General features: G+C 39.6%; 1 protein-coding gene across 1 annotated transcript in view; it reads right to left on the bottom strand.

The window, feature by feature from the left end:
- LOC143274610 (putative ATP-dependent DNA helicase HFM1) overlaps window positions 1-25966 on the bottom strand; it is a gene marked incomplete at its 3' end in the record, with an annotated part of 46208 nt that overhangs the window by 18555 nt on the left and 1687 nt on the right. Inside the window, exons 3-21 of the mRNA XM_076578478.1 lie at window positions 25844-25888; window positions 25357-25424; window positions 23802-23934; window positions 23117-23268; window positions 22197-22277; window positions 20159-20305; window positions 19629-19675; window positions 18963-19116; window positions 17587-17728; window positions 15366-15467; window positions 14075-14220; window positions 12867-12914; window positions 12374-12420; window positions 9464-9597; window positions 8680-8727; window positions 7688-7771; window positions 6484-6575; window positions 4997-5103; window positions 644-691 (exon numbers count right to left, since the gene is read on the bottom strand). Of these exons, the coding sequence (XP_076434593.1) occupies window positions 644-691; window positions 4997-5103; window positions 6484-6575; window positions 7688-7771; window positions 8680-8727; window positions 9464-9597; window positions 12374-12420; window positions 12867-12914; window positions 14075-14220; window positions 15366-15467; window positions 17587-17728; window positions 18963-19116; window positions 19629-19675; window positions 20159-20305; window positions 22197-22277; window positions 23117-23268; window positions 23802-23934; window positions 25357-25424; window positions 25844-25888 (1825 nt within the window). The remainder of the gene's footprint in view (window positions 1-643; window positions 692-4996; window positions 5104-6483; window positions 6576-7687; window positions 7772-8679; window positions 8728-9463; window positions 9598-12373; window positions 12421-12866; window positions 12915-14074; window positions 14221-15365; window positions 15468-17586; window positions 17729-18962; window positions 19117-19628; window positions 19676-20158; window positions 20306-22196; window positions 22278-23116; window positions 23269-23801; window positions 23935-25356; window positions 25425-25843; window positions 25889-25966) is intronic.

The following is a 25966-nucleotide window of genomic DNA, read 5'->3' as shown; positions in this document are numbered from 1 at the left end:
CAGGTCAGTGCTGTGATAAACAGATGCCAGATGCTCATGGAAAACAGGGTCACTTCTGGTTAGGTAGATGTTCCTTGAACCGTTTGTCCAGTGGTCCATCACACTCACCAAAATAGTCCTCCTCACAGCCAGTGTGGAGGCTCACTTCTACTCACATTTCTTTTTCTATTTATTCTAATGGCTTGTTTATTTATTCTTATCATTCTTTATTTTTAATTTTCATAATAAATGACAAGAAGGCATGTAACATTCAATGATCGAAAAACATTCATTCCGAGGTGAGATCTCACAGTGATTATTATCAGAAACAATCAATGATATTACCTTACAATGTGATTTTTGTAAAATGTGTATGATTGTTGTTGCTGCTGACTTTCCTTCTGTTTTTTTTTCCTAATATTTTTTTCTTTGCTACTGTATTCTTGTAGGTGTCATGTTTAATTTTACAGCAAACTCAAATGATTTTTTCTTCAAACAAATGTTACCTGACTTTGGTATTTGCATATTTGTTAAAAATCATCTCAAACTGCTGCTCAGATGAGCAGACAAATCAATGCAAAATAAGATCTATTCACATTAGTAGCCACTGGAATTAGCCACCACTTTAAATAAAAATGTACAGTTTAGACTAAACTGAACTTACCAATTCACTTTCATCTGTCTGGTCTTGATCTTGTCCTTTAATGGGTATCTGCAATGAAATATATTCATCAAATCATTACCCAGAAAATCATGTTATTCTGCTGACTGTATGCATCATTTTGTATTGCCAGTTTTACTACTATTTTCAGCCGGTTTATAAATCATGCTGTCTGACTGATGACCAGATCAATAAATACTGATTAATGCCTTTTAGACCTAGCTTTCTGGGAAAAAAATGTTTAAAGGTGTTGTTGATAATTAATGTTATTGCTAAAAGTTTAACAAAAAATTGCTTCACACCAATTGGACATGTCCTTCATCTAAGTTTGCAGTTTACATTGTATTAGGTTCTTATTTCTTTGCACTTTTTTCTTCTTCTTAAATTAGACTATTTGGACAGATGTTAAACTGAACAACACAGAGAGAGACAGAGAGAGACAGAGACACAGAGAGCGAGACAGACAGACAGACAGACACAGACAGAGACAGAGAGAGAGAGAGAGAAAAAGAGAGAGATAGAGAGATGAAATGAAATGAAATGAAATTATGGTGCTTAGAGCCTCGCCGACTACTAAGGCCATCTCAAGGCTATCGCCGCGTTAATAACAGTAACAAGGATAAAAAAAACAACCAATTAAAACGAGTCAAGAGAGAGAGATACATACAATTTGGATCAACCTACCTGGTTAAACATGCCACATCAATAATGGGGAAAAAATCATTTGCTCAACAACTGAACTGACACAGACATAAAACCCTTCATGTGTTCTTAGTTCTAAAGTTTCCAATTTGTGTCCTGTGGCGTCTTCCAGAACGTTAAAGTTAATGATATTTGCAAAGTCCATGACTACTGTCATCTGAGATCTTTTGTTCATTTCCATGTAAATAAAACACGTGAGTGACTGTTTTGACCAAGATCAAAATAAAGCATGTGAGGGACGATAATTATTATTACAATTAAATATATTGAACATGCGGGTAACTGTTTTGATTTAAACAGAACATGTAGTGGAACTGTTTTGATTGAAAGGAGCACATGGGCGACTGTTGTGATATTTGTGTGAATGCAGCACTTGGGTGACTGTTTTGCTGAAATGGGAGCATGTGGACAACCGATTTTTATGTTAATAATTTCTATTTCTCTTTTTTGTCACAACAGATTTTTTTGTCACAACAGATTTCTCTGTATGAAATCTGGGCTGCTCTCCCTAAAGAGAGTGCGTCACTACACTGAGACCGCCAACGCCTGCGTGCAGCTTTATTTATTTTTCCTGTCGAAGTGGATTTTTCTACAGAATTTTGCCAGGGGCAACCCTTTTGTTGCCGTGGGTTCTTTTATGTACACTAAGTGCATGCTGCACACAGGACCTCCGTTTATCGTCTCATCCGAATGACTAGTGTCCAGACCACCACTCAAGGTCTAGTGGAAGGGGGGGGGGGGGAAATATTGGCGAATGAGCCGTGATTTGAACCAGCATGCTCAGATTCTCACGCTTCCTAGGCGGACGCGTTACCTCTAGGCCATCACTCCACCTGAAGCAGGTGGGTGACTGTTTTGATCCAAACACAGCACATGGGCAAATGTTGTTACGATTTTTATGTAGATGAAGCATGTGGGTGACTGTTTTGATCAAAATGGAACATAAGGACAACTGTTGTGATTTTTTTTTTTTTTTTTTTTTTAAACGAAAAGCTTGGGTGACTGTTAATGTTATGATTTTTGTGTGAATGAAGTACTTGCATGGGTGACTGTTTTGTTGGAAAGGGAGCATGTGGACAACTGTTGTTATCATTTTTATGCTAATGAAGCACATGGGTAACTGTTTCATGACTGTCGTTTTATGCAAATTAAGCATGTGGGCGAATGTTTTGATCAAAAGGGAGCACGTGGGTGATTTTTATGTGAATCAAGTACGTGTGTGAGTGCATTGAGAGTGAGGACGTTTTACTGTTGTTGCAATTTTTTTTTTTTTTTTTTTTTTTTTTTTTTTTAATGATGCACGCGGGTGACTGTTTTGATCGGAAAGGAGCACGTGGGCAACTGTTGTTCTGATATATATGTAAATCAAGCAAATGTGTGATGTTTTGATCGAAAGGTAGAACGTGCACGACTACTGTCGTTACTTTTATGTGAATGAAGCATGTGGACGACTGTTGTGAATTTCATGTAAATAAAACACTTGGGTGATTGGACTGAATGGAACCACATATGTTTTCCTGTTGTCACGACTGTTTCGATCGAAAGGGAGCACTTGAATGACTGTTGTAATTTTTATACAAGTGACGTATGAGGATGACTATTTTAATCGAAACAGAGCACGTGGGCAACTGTTGTGATTTTTTATGTAAATGAAGCACGTGGGTGAATGTTTTGATCGAGAGAACGTGGGCGACTGTTTCTGTGATTTTTATGTAAATGAAGCATGTGGGTGAATGTTTTGATCGAAAGAGAGCACATGGGCGACTGTTGTTATGATTTGTATGTAGATGAAGCACGTGGGTGAATGTTTTGATCGAAAGAGAGCACATGGGCGACTGTTGTTATGATTTGTATGTAGATGAAGCACGTGGGTGAATGTTTTGATCGAAAGAGAGCATGTGGGCAACTGTTGTGATTTTTATGTAAATGAAGCACATGGGTGACCGTTCTGATCGAAAGAAAGGACATGGGCAACTGATGTTATGATTTTTATGTAAATGAAGCATGTGATTTAATCGAAACAGAGCACATGGGCAACTGATGTTATGATTTTTATGTAAATGAAGCACGTGGGTGACCGTTCTGGTGAAAATCAGTTAAATCTTGAATTTTGTGTGCAAGCATGCTAGTGTGCATGAGTGTAGTAGTAGTAGTAGCACAGTGCATGTGAGTGTGTCTGTGAGCGTGTGTGTGTGTGTGTGTATGTTCCAATCTAAGAAAACATTTGCTTTCAGTTTCAAAATTTATAAACATGGCAAATATCTGCTAGAAAGAGTATAGCTTTGCAAATGAAATAATACGCCCAGCTTCACAGTTACAGCTATTTCGATGAGAATACAAAACAATTTTATAGATTGTTTTGGTATGCTTAGAACAAGTGAATGAATTTTGAGAATCTTATATTTGTTACATGAGCGTCATTGACACAGTTCAGTTATTTGTTGTTTTTCAAATTTGTTTTGGTTTTTTGGTTTTTTGTTTGTAATCCTCCATACCCAAAAATGGGTGAAAATAAGTTAAATCTTGAATTTTGTGTGCAAGCATGCTAGTGTGCATGTATGTGTGTATGAGTGTGAGAGTGTGTCTGCAAGTATGTGTGTGTGTTTGTGTGTGGGGTGGGGGGGGGGGAGGCGGGAGGGGGGGCATGTGACTGTGTGTGTTTCTGTTTGTGTACACATGCCTTAAGTGTTTGTGTGTGGAGGCACATGCATCAGTATGTAATTACATCTGTTAGCATGTCTTTTCAATGACAGGTTCTCAACAGAATGGACCCTAGTTGAATGTTTGCTGAAAGATGTAAACTGACTGAAGTCATTAAGTCCTGTAATTTGGAATGGGCATTATTTTGTGTGTACCTGTTATACTGCTGGGCTCATGCGATCAGTTCATGTTCTTTCCAGTGGTAAAAGACAAGAAAGCTGTAGTTGTCTGTGACATTATCTATGTTTAAAAATAGGTACCAAGCTGTGCACATCTAAAAGAGTATGATCTATTTCTGTGACATGATTCATGTTTAAAAATAGTTACCAAGCTGTGCACATCTAAAAGAGTATGATCTATTTCTGTGACATGATTTCTGTTTAAAAATAGGTACCAAACTGTGCACATCTAAAAGAGTATGATCTATTTCTGTGACATGATTCATGTTTAAAAATAGGTACCAAACTGTGCACATCTAAAAGAGTATGATCTATTTCTGTGACATGATTCATGTTTAAAAATAGTTACCAAGCTGTGCACATCTAAAAGAGTATGATCTATTTCTGTGACATGATTCATGTTTAAAAATAGGTACCAAACTGTGCACATCTAAAAGAGTATGATCTATTTCTGTGACATGATTCATGTTTAAAAATAGGTACCAAACTGTGCACATCTAAAAGAGTATGATCTATTATGTTCAATGTTGTAATGATTAAGAGGTAAAACATAACAGTGCTTGACCAGTAATATGTTTTTCTTTTCTCTTTTTTAAAATTTAGTGTTTATTTATTTTTTTTCATTTTTGAGAAATTAAATCGCAAGAAACCCTCTCAGTTCACATTTAAACGGTTTTCTGAAAACTTTTACTAACACATTAACAAAAATGTGTGTACAGTATCAATGTCAGATTATGCATGTAAGGTCCAGAGAACAAGCTAAATTTCTAACCACCTGATCGTTTCCTGGTTTTTGTTCTTGTTGAGGGAGTTGAGTGTTTTCTTTTCACTGATGCGTAACTGGATGTCCTGGAACTCTGAGCAGGTGGATATGACTCCTATCTGTTCAAAACAGGAACAGAACAACGATCAATGTGTGCTGTATGATGAGTCAGTCATGTCCGACTATGACCATCAGAACAGCAGAAGAGGCAACTGCTGTCCAAACTATCTGGGATAGAATTTGATTATAGTGGGGAGTGTCTTGCCAAAGTTACATCCCCACTCTCTCAGCCAAGAGGGTTTTAGAACAGTCGGCGTTGGGATGGTTTCCAAAGGCCAGCTTGCCCCCAAGGCTGCAGCATTTAAGTGTCTCCTGATTTGAGAGTCATAGTCCTCCACAAAAGACTATGCTGTAAATTACTTCCCGCTGCAATGGAGAAACCATTGATCATACAGCTCTCACTTTGCTGTTGGCCCAACTTTAAGCTTATTATGCTAGCTAAACCACAAACTATGTAATCATGTAAAAAACAACATTAAAATAATATAATAATAGAATGATTTACCAAGTGAACATGAAAACACTGCTGAACCAAAATCACTGAATTTCTTTCTTTACTTACCCTTCAGCTTAAAGTTTTCAAATGTAATAACCGTAAATTCTCATTACATGCACAGAGTACAATATAATGACTGGAGATGCACTTCAGTTCAAAACAGTAACGTACCTGTGGAGACATCCTTTAGCCACTTCATAATCTTTTGTGCCCTTCCAGAAGGGCTCTGTCATTATAACTGGAATGTGTGGAAAGAACTTGCTTCTTATTTTCAAGCCAAATTTGGAGTCAGCAGATACAACAGTATTTCAAGTATTGCAATAGAAAATGAATTTTACTGTTTACCACACACACACACACACACACACACACACACACGCACACACACTCACACAAACACACACCACACCACACCAAACAACACCACACCACACACATTACATTACATTACCTATCTACCTACCTACCTAGTAACCGGCATACCTACACACACACACACACACACACACACACACACACACACACACACGCACTAATGCAGACAACTGAATCACAGGGTTATTGCACAGACTCAGTGAAATACGAATATTTCAAGAAATGACCTAATAAAAAGTAATAATACAACAATGTAGTTGGTACAAAACTTAATTTTCACACACAAATATTTCCATGCACAAGTTCCTTGTACACATACACAGAGCAGCTTTTCTTTCTTTTCTTTAAGTTTCAATCAGGTGCTAAAAGACACCTTAGGGAAGGCAGTAACAGACTTAGTGCAGGATATGCATGCTTCCTATCAAAGTAGGAAACAATCTGCCAGACATACACTTTATAACTCCTCACATCTCACCAGATGCTCGATGCCGCTCTTCAGAGGTATGTTCATCTATCAAAGTAGGAAACAATCTGCCAGACATACACTTTATAACTCCTCACATCTCACCAGATGCTCGATGCCGCTCTTCAGAGGTATGTTCATGAACTGTTTCACAGTGTCGTACTCCAAACAGTACCTTGCCATCAGACGACCACGCTCTGAAATTGATACAATAACAAAAAAAGGTTAAAGTGAAAGGTCCCATAACCTTTTATGGGGCAGTGATTTCACATCCACAGTGTCAATCAACCAACTAATCAATCACTTCACTGTCTGAAACAGAGAACAGAAATTTGCCTTTAGGCTTGTCATAAGGAAAATAAATGGTTAAAAGGAGGTGTTTGTATTATACTCCCTGTTTGGTGATACATATACTTACCATGTCAAACTGATGCAAACTAGGCCTATCAGTTTGCTCTGCTTGGCCAAATTTCATGCGGCTAATGGTGAAAAGATACCCCGTCTTGCCGGGTCCGCTCTTAGCCAATCAAACGCCTCTAAAAGCTACAAGCACTGGATTATTCCTTTGGCCAAGGCTCTCGATGTCATCTTGTCAGGTTTACACTCTGTCTTGTCAAGCGCTTTTTTTTTTTTTTTAAGGAATAGTGATTTTAAAGAATAAAAACATATTCTAACCTAGTCAAAGTCATTCCAGTCTAGGGCTAGGCAAAGGAAGGCGGGATTCAGTCTGGATATTTTTTTTTACAAGTTGGGCAAGTTCTTGACCACTACCTGCCAGGCCATTAAAGCCATCTGCAATGCAAAGGTTCAAGATGGTTCTTCTTCCAAAGCTGACCATACTGACACAATCTTCAGTTGTTTCAGTCATGCTGCGTTCCAAGAATATATCAAAGTGTGTGTGAGACAGAAGGCAGCCCTAACAAACTCCACCTGAAGTATGGAGCCACTCTCCAACAGCATACTGTCTGAGTACTGCACAGGTCACTTTGGAGTAAAGTTGCTGCACGGTGTTCATTTAGTTTTTGCCAAATGTGGAATTCATTCCATTGTAACAAAAATCAAACATGGAGATAAGACAGTTACACATGTACAAAACGCAATGCACTTCCAACAGCTTCCTTCACACTGCATTTCATGCAATGCTACAATTAATTCAAGCAAGACTGAAAGTGTACATGGTGATGGTAAAGAGAAAGAGGCAAGACAGCACACACACACACACACACACACACACACACACAAACGTGCGCACACGCGCACGCGCGCACGCACACACACACGCACACGCACGCACAGCCCTTGACCACACCTGTAGGGGATGTCATGGCAGTGTCTGGATCCACAGAGACCAGGTGAAGACTGTTCAGCTTGCTGATGGCCATCATACACATATCTGAAACACAATGATATACATCTCACATCTCAGTACCTTGCAGTGTAAGTGGGAGCGATAATGATAACTCGGTATAAACTGTGCACAGAATCGTGTATCTGTCACTTTGCATGTACCACAGTTCTGTGTATTTTCCAATTATGCTCCGTGGGTGATACAAACAGCATTTCTCTACAGCTGTATTTGCTTTTTCTATTGTATGCCATGTTTGCACTGTAGTGTGCATGTCATGCTTGCACTTTATAATGTATTCCATGTCTGCACTTTACAGTGTGAGACATATCTGCACTTTATAATGGATCTTCATGTCTGCAACTTACAGTGTATGCTATGTCTGCACTTTACAGTGTAAGCCATGTTGTCACTTTATAACGAATTCCATGTCTGTATTTTACGGTGTATGATAAGTCTGCACTTTACAGCGTAAACCACGTTTGCAAATTACAATGAATTCCATGTCTGCGTTTGACAGTGTATGCCATGTCTACACTTTACAGAGTATGCCATGTTAACACCTTAAGGTGTACTAAGTGATTGCGCTTTACAGCCTATGTCATGCTTGCACTTTACAATATATGCAATGTTTTCACTTTACAGTCTGTGCCATATCTGCACTTGACAGTGTGTGGTGTGTCTGCACTAGTTCAGCTGAAGGATACAATTGCAATTTTTGTTGTTTTTGTTGTATTTCTTGTTGTTTTATTCAACTGTTGCAAGAAAAAGAACAAAAAACACTCTAAAGAAACGATAGAGCAAACAATAACAGAAACACTCTAAAGAAATGATAGAGCAAACAATAACAGAAACACTCTAAAGAAATGATAGAGCAAACAAATAAAAAAACTAAAAAAACCCACTAAAACAGGCAACATGTAGCAGATGCACATATGCATATTATCATTTTTTACCTTGCAGTTTTTGCTCCACTTGCTTTGTGTTCAGTCCAGAAGGTAAACCTGAAACAGAAAATACTGGTACGCACTGGCAAAAAACCACTCACTACTCTGTTCTGTGTACAAAACTTCTTATCACTGGAATTTCATTCCAAGCAATACACACACACACAAACACACACACACACACACACACACACACACACACACACAAACTCTCTCTCTCTCTCTCTCTCTCTCTCACAATCCTACGCATATGAGCAAACACTTGTATAGAATTGCATGCACTCATGCATGCACATCCCCCACCTCCACACCACACACCACAAAACCACCACCTGCATCATATTATTATCCATATTATTAATAACATTATCTTCTTTTTTTATTTTGTTTTTTTAATTGTTATTATCATTATCATTTTTATCATCATTGATACTTATATAGCACCTATCTTCAATCATGGGCTACACTTTAAGCGCTTTACAAACACAGAGACACTTCCAACTGACAGCTGCCTTCAGGCACTCCTAATTTGTTTCCTGAGTCATTTAATCAGGCTTTCAATCACACACACACACACACACACACACACACACACACACACACACACGCTTCACACAGACCATGCCGGCAGCCTCACCATAGTGCCTACCGGGGTAAAGCCGACAGCTGCCGTTAGGCACTCATCATTTATTTTCTGTGTCATTCAATAAGGCTTTCAATCACACACCCACACACACACACACACACACACACACACACACACACTTCACACGGACCATGCGGGCAGCCTCACCATAGTGACGAGGGTTCTTGGTGGCCCGCACGTGCAGCAGGGTGTGTGACAGCCAGGAGGCCGCATCCGCCATGTCAGTGATGGTGTTCAGGACCACCTCCACATTCACGTGCTCCGTCAGGTTCTTGTGCAGCCTGCAGCATGCACGTTCACCCCGTTTACCCAGTGCTTGGATGGCGGTTAGTTCCCCCGACCACACACGTTCATGTTCAGTCGTTCTGTGTTCAGTCATTCCCGTGTTCAGTCAGACAACCCACATTATGTTATCTCATGTTTAGTCCACCCATGCTCAGTTATGCCATATTCTTTTGTCTCATGTTCAGTTACCCAATATTCAGTCCACCCACGTTCAATTGTTCTGTGTTCAGTCATTCCCGTGTTCAGTCAGACAACCCACATTTGTTATCTCATGTTTAGTCCACCCATGCTCAGTTATGCCATATTCTTTTGTCTCATGTTCAGTTACCCAATATTCAGTCCACCCACGTTCAATTGTTCTGTGTTCAGTCATTCCCGTGTTCAGTCAGACAACCCACATTATGTTATCTCATGTTTAGTCCACCCATGCTCAGTTATGCAATATTCTTTTGTCCCATGTTCAGTTATCCAATATTCAGTCCACCCATGTTCAGTCGTTCTGTGTTCAGTCATTTCCGTGTTCAGTCAGACAACCCACATTATGTTATCTCATGTTTAGTCCACCCATGCTCAGTTATGCCATATTCTTTTGTCCCATGTTCAGTTATCTAATATTCAGTCCACCCATGTTCAGTCGTTCTGTGTTCAGTCATTTCCGTGTTCAGTCAGAGAACCCACATTATGTTATCTCATGTTTAGTCCACCCATGCTCAGTTATGCCATATTCTTTTGTCCCATGTTCAGTTATCTAATATTCAGTCCACCCATGTTCAGTCGTTCTGTGTTCAGTCATTTCCGTGTTTAGTTGTTATCCATTGTTCAGTCTGTCAACCCACATGCTGTTAATCCATGCTCAGTTATCCCACAGGGTTCAATCAGTCCAGCCATGTTCAGTTATGACATATTCTTTTATCCCATGATCATTACCCCGTGGGGTTTGTCCACCCATATTCAGTTATGCCATGTTCTTTTATCCCATGCTCAGTTATCCCATGGGGTTCAGTCCAGCCATGTTCAGTTATCCCATGGGGTTCAGTCCAGCCATGTTCAGTTACCCCATGGGGTTCAGTCCAGCCATGTTCAGTTATCCCATGTTCAGTCCAGCCATGTTCAGTTATCCCATGGGGTTCAGTCCAGCCATGTTCAGTTATCCCATGGGGTTCAGTCCAGCCATGTTCAGTTATCCCATGTTCTTTTATCCCACGTTCAGTTACCCCTAGTTCAGTTATGCCATATTCATTTATCCCATGCTCAATTATCCCATGGGATCAGCTAGCCATGTTTAGTTATCCCATATTCTTTAATTCCACGTTCAGTTATCCCATATTCTTTTATCCCATTTATCACACACCCACTCCGCCCATGTTTGGTTATCCAATGTTCAGTGACCTCATTTTCTGTTATCCCATGTTCATTTATCCAACATTGTTATCCCATGTTCAGTTATCCAACATTGTTATCCCATGTTCATTTATCCAACACTGTTATCTCATGTTCAGTTATCCAACACTGCAATCCCATGTTCAGTTATCCAACATCAGTATCTCATGTTCAGTTATCCAACGTTGTTATCCCATGTTCAGTTATCCCATGTTCAGCTGACACATTTACTCACAAAAAGAATGTAATCTTATTACTTGCAGTCAGTATGTATACATATCTCAGACATTCTATTGAGCGGCTCCAAATTTCCATTCCAGATCCACAAGTATAGATTAAACAGTTTTACTTGAAATTTTCATGTTCATGGATGTAACAAACACAATTATAATTTTGACAACATGAGTCAAGTAAAAGTTTGGGCTTAACTAATGTGACAGCAACAGCATCCAAAAAGAAGATGTTATATCTGATGTAAGCTATTAATAACAGATATTATGGAATGTTGGATAAACATGGATGCTGAATTTCAAGGTACTGTGTCTAACATTGTCTCCAATCGGATACAGAAGCAAAGAGAGCATGTGCGTGTATATACAAACAATAGTCACATGAGTTCTCTCTGTCATGAATGGAAAGGTGAGCATGAGCATATCCATCTACTTGAGACCATACATTGACTATTACACTGAACTAATGGTAAGAAAACATTTGCAACTTTCGGAAACTGAATTAATGGAAGGAACACATTTGTAACTTTCATAAGTCTATCTCTGTAAATATATGTAAAATATGAATAATCAACACAGAAAAAATATCACTGTAATCGAAAATTAAAAAAAAAAACAAAATAAAAACTGAAAATTATTAACTGTCAAGACAATATTAAGTTATGGAAATCTAAAGGAAGCGAGAGAGACATCAAAGAAAAAACAAGTACAGTGTCTGGAGTCTCCATCAGCTTGAATTCAGGGAAATCAGAGACATGAAGAAACAAACCCTGGGTTGTTGTTGTTGTTTTATTATAAAATCTCACTTTTAAAATTGCTGTGTCTTTTCATTAAGATTTGTGGAAAGACAATTAATTGCTTAAACAGAATCATTAAAAAAAGCAAATGGACAAAGAAACGAAAAAATATCAGCATGCAGGACTGCAGATATAACTGATTCAAGCAGACAAGTCAAGGTTAAAGCAATATGTGGCATGCAAAACTTAACATTCAACAATTAATAAAAATAAAAGCAGTAATCAATTTTGAAATCCAAACTCAACATGTCTTTATAATCAACATTTTTTTCCTTTACTTAAAAACCATGCATTTCTTTATAAATCAACAAAAATGGTCTCAACAACTCAAAGGAGGGCAACACCAAAGCAAGCCTGCAACTTACATACTCTCTATGACCTGTTTCCCATTAACTAAAGCTTCATATTTTGCCTGTAAATGAAGTTTCATAAAAGCTTTTTTTCTTCTTCTAAAATAAACATCAATACACACACAGACACACACAGACACACACACACACACACACACACACACACTTAGGCACACACACACACACACACACACACACACACACACACTCACTCACTCACACACACATTTAAGTCTTGATCAATCCATAAATCACTTAATTACATGGTTTTTTTTTATTGATTATAAAGATGTTAACACTCTTTCTTGTCTTTGATTTGAAATGTGCAATTTCATTCCTTATAGGCATGTTTTGAAACAAATAATACATGTCACTGTCACCAAATAAAATGCTTAAAGATCCTGATGTTTTACCTATTTCTTTAATGAAAAGTTATGCTGTTTTACAATTTAAATACAAAACCAGCAATAATGTAAAACACAGGGTTCCTGCTTAAAGCCCAACTTACTTTCAGCTGTGCCTTGGTCATGATAACCACTGTTGCTGATGTGTCAAACTGAAAAATCACAGTTTTAAAGGTATATAAAATGATTTAAGATTAATAATGAATATCTATCTGAAGTGTAATGATTTATATGTATGGAAGGAAATGTTATGATTTTTCAAAGTGAGTACATTGATTTTTGATTCTTTAATCAAAGATAAGAAAAATAATGCAATGTACAAGTCAGTATGTGATGAAGCATAAATTTGAGAACAACATGCACATGATGTCCTGAGTCATATTCATCAATAACAAACTCCACAATTCAAAACAAAGTTACAAGAACTCATCCATTGTTTTAGCAGGATTCTTAAAAACACTTCAAAAATCTAAACGAACATTTAGAGAGCCATCTCAATCACTGCACAATCGCATCACACATAAGCACAGATTGCTGTTTCTGGTTTCTTGTTCAGTTATCTAGATACAGAATGAAAACTCATCCATTGTGAGGCAGGATACTTATAAACACACAAAAAAATTTAAATGAACACTGAGACAGCCATCTTAATTATTTGTATTTGGATTTGTATTTGTATTTATTTTTATCACAACAGATTTCTCTGTGTGAAATTCGGGCTGCTCTCCCCATGGAGAGCGTGTCGCTACACTACAGAGCCACCCATTTTTAAATATTTTTTCCTGCGTGCAGTTTTATTTGTTTTTCCTATCGAAGTGGATTTTTCTACAGAATTTTGCCAGGAACAACCCTTTTGTTGCCATGGGTTCTTTTACATGCACTAATTGCATGCTGCACACGGGACCTCGGTTTATCGTCTCATCTGAATGACTAGCGTCCAGACCACCACTCAAGGTCTAGTGGAGGGGGAGAAAATATCGGCGGCTGAGCCATGATTTGAACCAGCACGCTCAGATTCTCTCGCTTCCTTGGTGGATGCGTTGTCTCCAGGCCATCACTCCACTTCCAATTACGGCACAATTGCATCACACATTAGCATGAACTGTTGTTTCTGGTTTCTCGTTCAATGATCTGGATAGAGAAATCATGACAGACTGACTGAGACACTACACAGAAACTTTTTTGACTAAGCATGTTGGGTTACACTGCTGATCAGGCATCTGCCTAGCAGATGTGGTGTAGTGTATATGGATTTGTCCAAACAAAGTGGCACCTCCTTGAGAAACTGAAACTTAAACTGTGGAGGACTCACCTGTGGTCGCCCTGCACGTCCAATCATCTGCAGCACCTGTTGATCGGAGTACTCACGAGCCACCCCCATCACGTACAGGTGAGTTGCCTTCACCACCACCAGGTGGGCTGGCAGGTTGACTCCCACTGACAGCGTGCTGGTCGCAACTGTGACAATTAATTAAATCTTCCATTTTTACCATCCGTAAAGCAAGAAAGGTTTCCTTTTACATACCTGTTCTCTGATGAGTTGTATTACTTTGTGTTCAATGTCTGGCATTAACATGCAGGTTCATTTTGCTTAACATGGCCACCATTTGGCACTATTTTCAAAATCACATCATTTCAGTTAAGGTATATCTTTATCCAGTTAGAAGACACATCTATGAAGTGAATCTGGTAAAAAAAAAATTAAAAAAAACAAAAACAAAGCTAAAGGTTTCATTTTGATGCTTTGAAATTCATAAAGAACAAAGTGGACGTGAGGTGTTGAAAAATAGTGTGTTAAACTGTCCAGTACAATTTCACTATTCTTCTTCTTCTTTGATCGTGGGCTGCAACTCCCATGTTCACTTGTATGTATACGAGTGGGCTTTTAAGTGTATGACCGTTTTTACCCCGCCACATAGGCAGCCATACTCCATTTTCGGGAGAGTGCATGCTTAGTATGTTCTTGTTTCCAAAACCCACCAAACGCTGACATGGATTACAGGATCTTTAATGTGCATATTTTGATCTTCTGCTTGCGTATACACACAAAGGGTGCTCAGGCACAAGCAGGTCTGCAAGTATGTTGACCTGGGAGATGGGAAAAACCTCCACCCTTTGCCCACCAGGCGCTGTTACTGAGATTCGAACCTGGGACCCTCAGATTGAAAGTCCAACGCTTTAACCACTCAGCTATTGCGCCCGTCGAAATTTCACTATGATTTCAAGAAGTTAACACCAGTACCATATACAGTCTTCTAAATGTCGGACAGGTAAAAAACTTGAAGAAGTTTACACTGTTGCCATCCATAGTCGTCTAAATGTCAGACAGGTAAAAAATTACAAGAAGTCTGCACTGTTACCTACACAGTCTTCTAAATGCCAGACAGGTAAGGATTTCAAGAAGTTTACACTGTTACCATCAATAATCTTGTAAATGTCAGACAGGTAAAATTACAAGAAGTCTGCACTGTTACCTCCACAGTCTTCTAAACGTCAGACAGATCCCCCCCCTCACCCCCTCACACACACACTCTCCCCACCCCACCCCCACATCCCTCACCAACCAAATAAAAAAAACAAAAAAAGAATCCATCAGGGCCTACTTAAGACAGCAAGCTTCCCAGCCCTGAAAAGTTCCTCCACCAGTTTCCTGTCCTGAACCTCCAGTCCTGCATGGTGGATACCCACCCCGTTTAACAGTAATTCTGCACACATCATCATCGTCATCATCATCATTATCTCTTTCATTAGTATGGTCACCATCATCATCCTCTGTGATATCATTATCATCACATCAACATCAGTGTGATATGGTAATCAACAGTATCTTCATCATTATCATCACATTGTCATCATCATCCTTTGTGTCATGTCATCATTGCTGTCATCAACTTCCTTGTTATCATCATCATCATCATTGCAATATACCCATCTCATTCATCAGTAAACCCATACACATGCTCTTCATCATCATCAACATCATCAGCACAATCACCGTCACCATCACAACAGCCCATATGACATATACCCACTCCATTCATCAATGACTGCACGTGTCATCATCAACATCATCATCATCCTCATCATCATTGTATCAGTCTTGTGTGCTGTCTGCTCACCCCACTCATCAGTAACTGTGCACATCATCACCATCATCAATGTCATCATCATCATTGTCATCATCATCATTATAATTATCAGTCTTGTGTGCTGTCTGCTCACCCCACTCATCAGTAACTGTGCACATCATCACCATCATCAATGTCATCATCATCATTGTCATCATCATCATTATAATTATCAGTCCTGTGTGCTGTATGTCCACCCCACTCATCAGTAGCTCCGCACATCATCACCGTCACCATCATCATCATCATCGTCAATCCTGTACGATGTGTGCCCACCCTGTTCATTAGTTACACATCATCATCACCATCACCATCATCATCGTCAATCCTGTACAATGTGTGCCCACCATGTTCATTAGTTACACATCATCATCACCATCACCATCACCATCATCATCGTCAATCCTGTATGATGTGTGCCCACCCTGTTCATTAGTTACACATCATCATCACCATCACCATCATCATCGTCAATCCTGTACGATGTGTGCCCACCATGTTCATTAGTTACACATCGTCATCACCATCATCATCATCATCGTCAATCCTGTACGATGTGTGCCCACCCTGTTCATCAGTTACACATCATCATCACCATCATCAACATCATCATCATCATCTATCCTGTATGATGTGTACCCACCCTGTTCATCAATTACACATCATCATCACTATCACCATCATCATCGTCAATCCTGTACGATGTGTGCCCACCCTGTTCATCAGTTACACATCATCACCATCACCATCATCATCATCATCGTCAATCCTGTACGATGTGTGCCCACCCTGTTCATCAGTTACACATCATCACCACCATCACCATCATCATCATCATCATCGTCAATCCTGTATGATGTGTGCCCACCCTGTTCATCAATTACACATCATCACCATCACCATCATCATCATCATCGTCAATCCTGTATGATGTGTGCCCACGCTGTTCATCAGTTACACATCATCATCACCGTCACCATCATCATCATCATCGTCAATCCTGTACATGTGTGCCCACCATGTTCTTTAGTAACGCATCGTCATCACCATCGCCATCATCATCATCGTCAATCCTGTACATGTGTGCCCACCCTGTTCATCAGTTACACATCATCATCACCATCACCATCATCATCATCATCATCATCGTCAATCCTGTACAATGTGTGCCCACCCTGTTCATCAGTTACACATCATCACCGTCACCATCATCATCATCAATCCTGTATGATGTGTGCCCACCCTGTTCATCAGTTACACATCGTCATCACTATCATTTCTTCTTCTTCTTCTTCTTCTGCATTCCCTGGCCACACTAGATTTTCAGTCCTGTCAAGACAGCGAAGTCCGCGATCCATCACAGGGACCCAGCCGGTCCCCACAGTTTCTCCTGGAACTCCACCAGCCTGGGCCATGCCTGGTGTCTCAGAGCGTCAAGGTGTGGCAGGACTGCAGGATATGGGAGGGCGTCTGTGGGCCTGTGCCACAAGGGCACTGGTCAGTATGTGATATACTATCAAATCATTACCAGCACAATAACCACTCTGCAGGTGAACAGTTTTGTTGTTGTTTTCTTACAAATAGATTTCCTTCCAAATACTCAAAGCACACAACTGCATGTTTTTCCACACCTTTTTTTTTTTTTTTTATATATATAAATTTGCCATTTTATTTAACGGTGCATGTTTTTCCACACCTGACAGTTTTTTCTCTTGGATTCTGCTGGCAGCGGTTCTGATTTCCTGACGATGCTGTGGGATGACGAAGGATGACTGGCCCCACCGTCGTTTCACCAGCGTCTCTGCTGTCTGCTGACAGCTCTTGCGAGAGGAGCAAAACTGAAACAGGGAACCACCGTCACAGTGTGCAACGTGCATACCAGTCATTTCTTCTTCTTTTCTGCATCCATGGGCTGCAACTCCTGCATTCACTCTCGTGCACCAGCAAGCTTTTATGTGTATAACAGTTTTTACCCAGTCATATGGGCAGCCACATTCTGTTTTCGGGGTTGTGCTTGCTGAGTATGTTTTTGTTTCCATAATACACCGAACGCTGACATGGATTACAGGATTTTTAACATGCATATTTGATCTTCTGTATGCTCATACACATGAAGGAGGTTCAGGCACTAACAGGACTGCACATATGTTGACCTGGGAGATGAGAAAAATCTCCACTCAATTCACCAGATGTGCTGAAACCTGGGACTGAACTCAGGAAACTGTGGCAAGAATCCAGCACTCTAACCGTTCAGCCACCGCACTTGTCATACAGTCACTATTTGCATTGTAGGCTCCAGTACAGTAACTAGCTATGCTTGACTCATAACCTGTGAAACAAGACAGGCATGTGATGGGATTTGTAATGTGAAGTAAGGCAAGCCTGTGATATGTATTGAATCTTGTAAATTGATAGAGTCCTCTTCCTATCGTCTTTGAAAATGGAACTTCATTTCTATTAGTAAGGCTTTTTTTTTAGGTTACTTCCCACATTCATTCATTCATTCATTCATTTTGCCCATCGCTCCTGGTGGAGCATAGGCCATCGATGACTCCTCGCCATCGCACTCTGTTCTGGGCTGTTCTGGCCATTCCAGTCACTGCACCGCGTCATAAGTCTACGGGATGGAGACCCTTCCTTACCCAGGTGAATGTTTTAGTTCTTTGTCATCGATGCTTCTGTAACTGGTCTTTTTTACAGGCAGGGTAGTTAACCCTACGCAAACCCCTTTATCCTCGCCTCTTACGACATGCATGGCAGGGCAGTGGGTCTATTCTATCAGTGATCAACCCACAGGGCAACTTCCCACATTATGTTACTGTTTTTTTCAGGATTTAATAACTCATCCAGAAACAGAAGACTGGATCAGGACAATGTAAATTTCAGTTCTATAACAATCATATTAACGAGCAAAACATATCTCATAATCCTAATCCTTACAAAGACTGAAAAAAAGGTAACCTGGCAAGAGCAAAGGGAAACATATAGTTCTTAAAATAAACAAAGCAAGATATCAAAAACAAAACAAAAAACCCAGCAGAACTAAAGGACAGATAGGGGTGTAAAACCTACCACTAAGGTGGGCTTGCCGTGACAGTAGTTGTCAATAACGGAGTGGAGTTTGTAGGTCAGGTTGAGGTCAAAGCGAAACTCGGAGGAACCGTCGGAGAAAGGATATCCCAGCACCACTCTCTGCAGTCGCACTGGCCGGTACTCTTCCCCAAGTCTGTGAAGAATGCTTCATTCTGTTTACATGTAATACTGACATAGAAAGCTAATCATTGTTCTGTTTCAACAAAAATTGAACACAGTGTATAAAATGACAAAATAAAATTCCACAGAAGAAAATGAACATGCATGCATGCATGCATGCATACATAAGCAAAAGCGCACATACACGCACACACGCAAGCATGCGTACATGCACATACATGAATGTACTTGTGAGTGTGTATTTGGGCAAGACTGAAACCTGACTGAATGAATCATGAAATGAATGATGAAAAGCCCAAAGGCAGCTCGGATGGCTCTACCCAGGTAAGCAGCCTGTTGTACAAATGACTGTGTTTGTAAAGCACCTGGAGGTTGGTCTCTGACCACAGATAGGCATTATATATTGCGCATCCATATCACATCATGTGCTTTTTCTCCTCTCCTCCTGGCCCAACCCATGAGTCACAAGACCCCAACGCTGTTGTTACAATATGATGGTGTTAATTACGTGTTTTAGGAACTTACTTGAAAACTGCAGCTTGGCTGGAGTGAGAGCTCAACCATTCACCAATCTGGAAAAAAAGTTAATCAAACAATTATCAGCTTTCCCAGAAAAAATGGAGATAACAAATATTATGTTAGATTTTCTGATAAGGAACCAATCTATCTCAAAGAAAGAGAATATGAAAATCATACTTTGGAATGGCTGCCAGGAGAATGCAGTATCCATTTAAAGGAAGCAACATATTCCAGGTACCTGGTTTAAAACACATCTATTTTGTAGATTCTCACCAGCTATCACCTACTTTAACTGCAATCGAATACGATACCTACCTTTTCGCAGTACCTTTTCTCTTTCATGGCTTGGTCTGAACCAGCTGATGAAGTTTAATTACTGGTGAGAATTTCTAGAACAAGCTGTGCAGAGTGTATATTTTTTCACTTAAAAAAAAGTTTTTTATTTCAACATTAACGTTAGTTTTACTTCAACTTATCTTAATATGTGAACTGAAGAGGGCGGGAGGAAAGTTCTGCAAAGGTACATAATGACCTACATCTTCTGTGTTGGGCAAGGTGGCAGAAGCAGCAATGAATCTGACAGGACAAGCAGAGGTTCCAGCAGACAGAGTTCGAACCATCTTCATGCGAGTGATGACAGCCTCCACAGTGGCACCTCTCTGGGTGTCCCCAACAACATGCACCTGTCAAAAGAAAATGCAGAAGATTGAGCAAAGCCTGTTACCTGATGGTAGTGAATAAACTAACCTGCTGACAGTTCCAGTATTAACTCTTTCACCACCAAGTTTCCGTGTGAAAAACACTCCCCAAACGCCGTATATTTTAGAAACGATGCTCTCAGTCACAGGCTTTGGTTCATGTCAAAACAACACGATCGACCTGTTCACTTCAAACTTAGCCAGGGAGCAAAGGTTAGTCATTGTTCTACTGGCAGGAAAATGGCTGCAGCTGTGGAGTTTTGTTACAATGTGAAAAATGGTCTTATCAACATGAACCCTCGATGTCGACAAAAGTTGCCTATGGGAGTGCATTGTCTGGTCAGCTTAAGTCGCCAATGGTGGTGAAAGATTTAAGACTCCGATTCTTTGCCACTTCTGTGACTGGAAGACAGTGACAGAACTGTTAGTATAAGGACACAGTCTGTGGCCTGTTTTATTTAATCAGCATTGATTACGTTTCAACTCTAACCAGCCACCATGGGCAAAGCGGTTAGCACTGTGGAATGACAACTGGTAAAACATGGGTTCCAGCCTCATCAGAGGTTGCTGTTTTCTTCCCAGAGTAGAGTGTGTCATGGGCTCTGATGGGAAGACTGAGACCACACAGTGGAGGGTCATCCACTTCACAGATGTGTCTTTGGGAGTGTTTGCTCAAATTTCCTGACCATCACTGCATATATCTGTATCACTCCACCTGATTGATACCAGGATATATTCAGAGTACAGCCCTGTCCCAAACCTAAACCAACCCCAATAGTAGCGCAGCAATAACCCAATCATTATTCGTCATCACTGAAACACAGTAAGCAAAATGTCACAATTCATGGGGCGTCAAGACAATAACAACAACAACAAACAATTCAACTTTAGGTATGAACTAATTTATGCCCAACATATTTTCAAAAAAGTAAGAATGGAATGGTGGTGAAAAGAAAGTGTCCAGAAAAAAAGAGAAAAAAGAATAAGAGGTTACCAAGCTGATCAGCACAACTCTCTTTATCTATGCTTCTCTACTCTTTTCCCGACATCCGGTGAGCACATACAACCCTTCCACGCTGACTCTCTTTGTCAGTTTGTGTGTAGACCTCTCTGTACTGTAGCCTATACTTAAATATGATGATGATGATGATGATGATGATATTGATACTTATATAGCGCCTTTCCTTAGTTGGAGACCAAGCTCTAAGTGATTTACAAACACGGGGTCATTTGCACAACAGGTTGTCTACCTGGGTAGAGCCGACCAACGGCTGCCATTGGGCGCTCATCATTCGTTTCCTGTGTCATTCAATTTGATTTCAGGCACACACACATACACACTCAGACAGACATGTAACATTTCATATGTATGACTGTTTTGTATATTTACCCGGCCATATAGGCAGCCATACTCCGTTTTTTGGGGTGTGCATGCTGGGTGCGTTCTTGTTTCCATATCACACTGAATGCTGACATGGATAACAAGATCTTTAACATGCATATTTGATCTTCTGCATGCGTATACACATGCAGGAGGTTCAGGCGCTAGCAAGTCTGCATATACGTTGACCTGGAAGATAGGAAAAATCTCCATCCTTTACCCACCAGGCGCCGTTACTGAGATTCGAAATGATAAAGTGTTTATCAGTTTACCAACCAGTGTTCTCACTGGATGTAATGAATGAACCTCACAACAAAAACCCCATTATGATGATGATGATGATGATGACAATTGTTATGACTACTACTACTATTATCATTATTATCATTACTATTACCATCATCTTTATCATCATTTTTACTAGAATTAGTATAATTATCATTCTTATCATTATTACATAAGCAGAGTCCACAGCATGGAACAAACAGGACCCACCTCATCAATACAGACTAGGCAGATGCTCTGGAAAAGCTGACGGTTGTCTTTCCACCGACGAGTCACACTGTCCCACTTTTCCTGATCACAGCAGACACACTGTAATGCTGAATGGAAATTTTCTATCTAAAATTACGTTTAAATAACATACTTACCGTGACCCACTAGTGCAGACTCCGGCAGGGGTCTGACATTTCTGTCCTGTGCAAACTACTATCCGCCTATGCGGAGAAAACGAAAGTAACTACGGCCGATAACCTCCCGGAAGTAGGTAACCTCCTCTTTGTCCCGCTGGCTAGCAACAGACACACTGCAATGCTGAATGCATTTTTTTTTTCATACAGTCCCTATTTCAGTTGTCTCACAACATCTATGAATGTCATCTGTATCTAAATGATTCAACATTCCTATTTCTTGATAATGTACTGTCTCATATCATTGCTTATACAGCTGTTACATTCCATTTTAATCTCTCAGACCCTTCAACCTGCACTGATCTGTTCTCTTTAATTCTTGCAAGAACAAACAAAAAACAATTATCATTTTATAAATGTACTCTCAAAGAAAACATTACCAAAGAAAAGTCTCTGAACTGCAGAAAGAAATAACAAGAATGCACATCTGTTATCATATTATCACTGAGTGAAGAGACATTTGAACACATACACATACACACTCATACCCACACACACGCATGCACACACACCACACATAGTACACATACACACACACAAACACACACACAAAAAGCCCCCCCCCCACACACACACACACACAGATACACAACCTTTCTAGCACAAATCATATTTTTTATCAAAATTATCATTTTTCAGGAAACAACACTTTCAGCTTAGTCTCCATAACTCTACCTTTTTTAAAAAAAACAACAAAAAAACAACAAAAACCCATAGCAGACTGACTGGAGTGGTACAGATGACCTGGGCATGATGCAGATTGGCGACATCACTCAGGTCAGAGTCACCAGTCAGTTCCAAGCACTCCAGGCCTAGTGGTGACAGCTTCCGGCGCCAGTCATCTACACGTTCCCCACACAGTGACTTCATGGGACCGACTAGAATAACACACATCATGCAGGTGGTTGAATTTCTGGTTGTGTGTGTGTGTGTGTGTTCTCTTGCATGGACAAATGTGTGCGCACGCACACACACACACACACACACACACATGCATACACAAACAGAAATACACACATGCATGCAAACACACACACAAACACACACACACACACACACATACACACACACACACATACACACACACTACACACACACGGATGTACATACACATGCATAGAGTAATACTATCATTAATACAACCACCACCAGAACAGACATGCAAGCACAACACAATATAAACATACACACACACAGACACAGACATGCACTCACAGACACACACACACACAAACAGCACTCATCTGCTATCATTCAATGTAAAGAGATATCTAAATAATCACACACACACACACACACACACACACACACACACACACATTTACACACACTCTCTCTCGCTCTCTCTCTCACACACACATACACACACGCACGCGCACGTACACACACACACACACACACACACACATACTGTAAACCACTTTGATGTCCCTGAGAGGCAGTTGAACGCACAGCAGCAGACGAACGATGGCCAGTTCAAACAAGGCAGTCTTTCCTGATCCAGTGGGTGCTGACACAACCACAGAGCTGTCTGTGTACATCAGCTGTCAACAATACGTACATCATTATTTCCTTCACAATTTTATACCCAGCCAGCTCCACACAGTTCTATACCCATCTGACAACAAAATATTTCCTTTGTAATTCTATACCCAGCTGACAATACATTTTTATCTCCACAATTTTATACCCAGCTTCACCAAGACATTTTCTTTTCCTTCACAGTTCTATCCCCAGCTGACAACAAAACATTTCCTTCACAATTTTATATGCAGCTGACAATACATTTTTGTCTCCACAATTTTATACCAAGTTGTCAACAAAACATTTTATCTCCTTCACAATTTTATACCAAGCTGTCAACAAAACATTTTTATTTCTTTAACAATTTTATACACAGCTGTCACAACAACAACAAAAAAACATTTATTTCCTTCACAATTTTATACCCAGCTGACAATACATTTTCATCTCAATTTTATGCCCAGCTCTCAACAAAACATTTTATTTCCTTCACAATTTTATAATTTATATCCAGCTGTCAACAAAACATTTTATTTCCTTCACAATTTTTTACCCAGCTGAAAAGGAAACACATTAATTCACTTCAGAATTTTATACCCAGCTGTAAACAAAACATTTTTATTTCCTTCACAATTTTATACCCAGCTGTCAACAAAATATTTTTCATTACTTTCATATCTTTTTACCTGGCTGTTTACAAAACAACCCTTCTTGTGTGCATCATCAAGCTAGCTCTCCAGAAATAGTGTTCTTTCAACACTGGACTGAATATATTATGCTTTATTCTATCCTTCTATGTATAAGGAAGAATGGAAGGCATCCTTAACTCAGACCTCTGATTTAGGCTTTCATTATGTTGTTGAAGATGTTACAGTATCCATATTTTGATGGTGAAAAAACAGATCGCTGAATGCAATGGTAGATGTATTAATATGAGTTGGTTGATAACTTTAACAATTAACAAAAAAATATTCCATGTACATTGTGCATGCATGTTAATGTATTTGCATATATGTGTGAATTGTGTGTACATCCAGTCAATGCAAATGCAACCATACACATGCATATGCATAAGAGCATTAGTGTGTGTCTGTGCATAAGGGCTAAAGAGCAGAACTCTGGAGATGTATCAGCTGTTTTATTTTGACTAGTGTACAACTGTGATGTGATGTTAATTACATCAGCACCAAACACTGGTTCAACAATCTAATAATAAAGTTGAACAGACTATAAAGTGTTGAAAGTGACTGCTGGTAACTTCAACATTTTTGGCAAATGGTGTATTTTTTGTGATAAAAGTTTGCCTTGCATGAACACCTACAATATAAATAATAATCATAATTCATTTAACTTTAATCAACTGAAACCATTTCTTTCCAAAACCACAATCAACGCTGTTTTGAGGTAGAAAAATTACAGAGAATAAGTCAGACAGAACATACCTTATCAAAAGCCATGGACTGTACAGCATTGAAGAAAGGGAAAGGGAAAATATCACAGAATGGTTTTGCTAAAAATATGGTCAAGGTTTCAATGACAACATGTACCACATGTAAATACATTTTGACCTCAAATATTCTTATATGTTATATGTCCCAGCAGGAATGATACTCGTTTGTTTGTTCTGTTGTACTAAATCAGTCATATGGTGCACAGTGTACAAAATATGAACAGAACCGTGAGAACGCCTTTCTAGGAAATCCAAGGTCAGTCTACACATAACATCAAAAAGAAAATTATTCAGATCAATGAAACGAATGGAACACTGCTTAATTGCTTTCAACATTAAATTTCAAAGACCATTATCAATACTGCATAGAATATACAGTCTTTGAGGAGTTAAAGGAATTCACAGGATATGGCATAAGATGACACTGTAAGTGTAAGAGAAGATAGTACAGGATCACAAACAGCAACAGGAAAGGATACGTATTTCCTCAACAGAATGGAGCTTCATTCCTCTTCCACCTGCACCTGAAAAACAGAGTAACTTTCACTTGGAAACATTCATGTGATCAGAATTTATACATGCCTGCCAGCATGTGCACACAT

The sequence above is a fragment of the Babylonia areolata genome, chromosome 29 (genome assembly GCF_041734735.1).
Source record: "Babylonia areolata isolate BAREFJ2019XMU chromosome 29, ASM4173473v1, whole genome shotgun sequence".
Taxonomy (NCBI): domain Eukaryota; kingdom Metazoa; phylum Mollusca; class Gastropoda; order Neogastropoda; family Buccinidae; genus Babylonia; species Babylonia areolata.
Note: the sequence above shows the minus strand (reverse complement) of the source record. Positions and strands in the feature narration are given on the sequence as shown.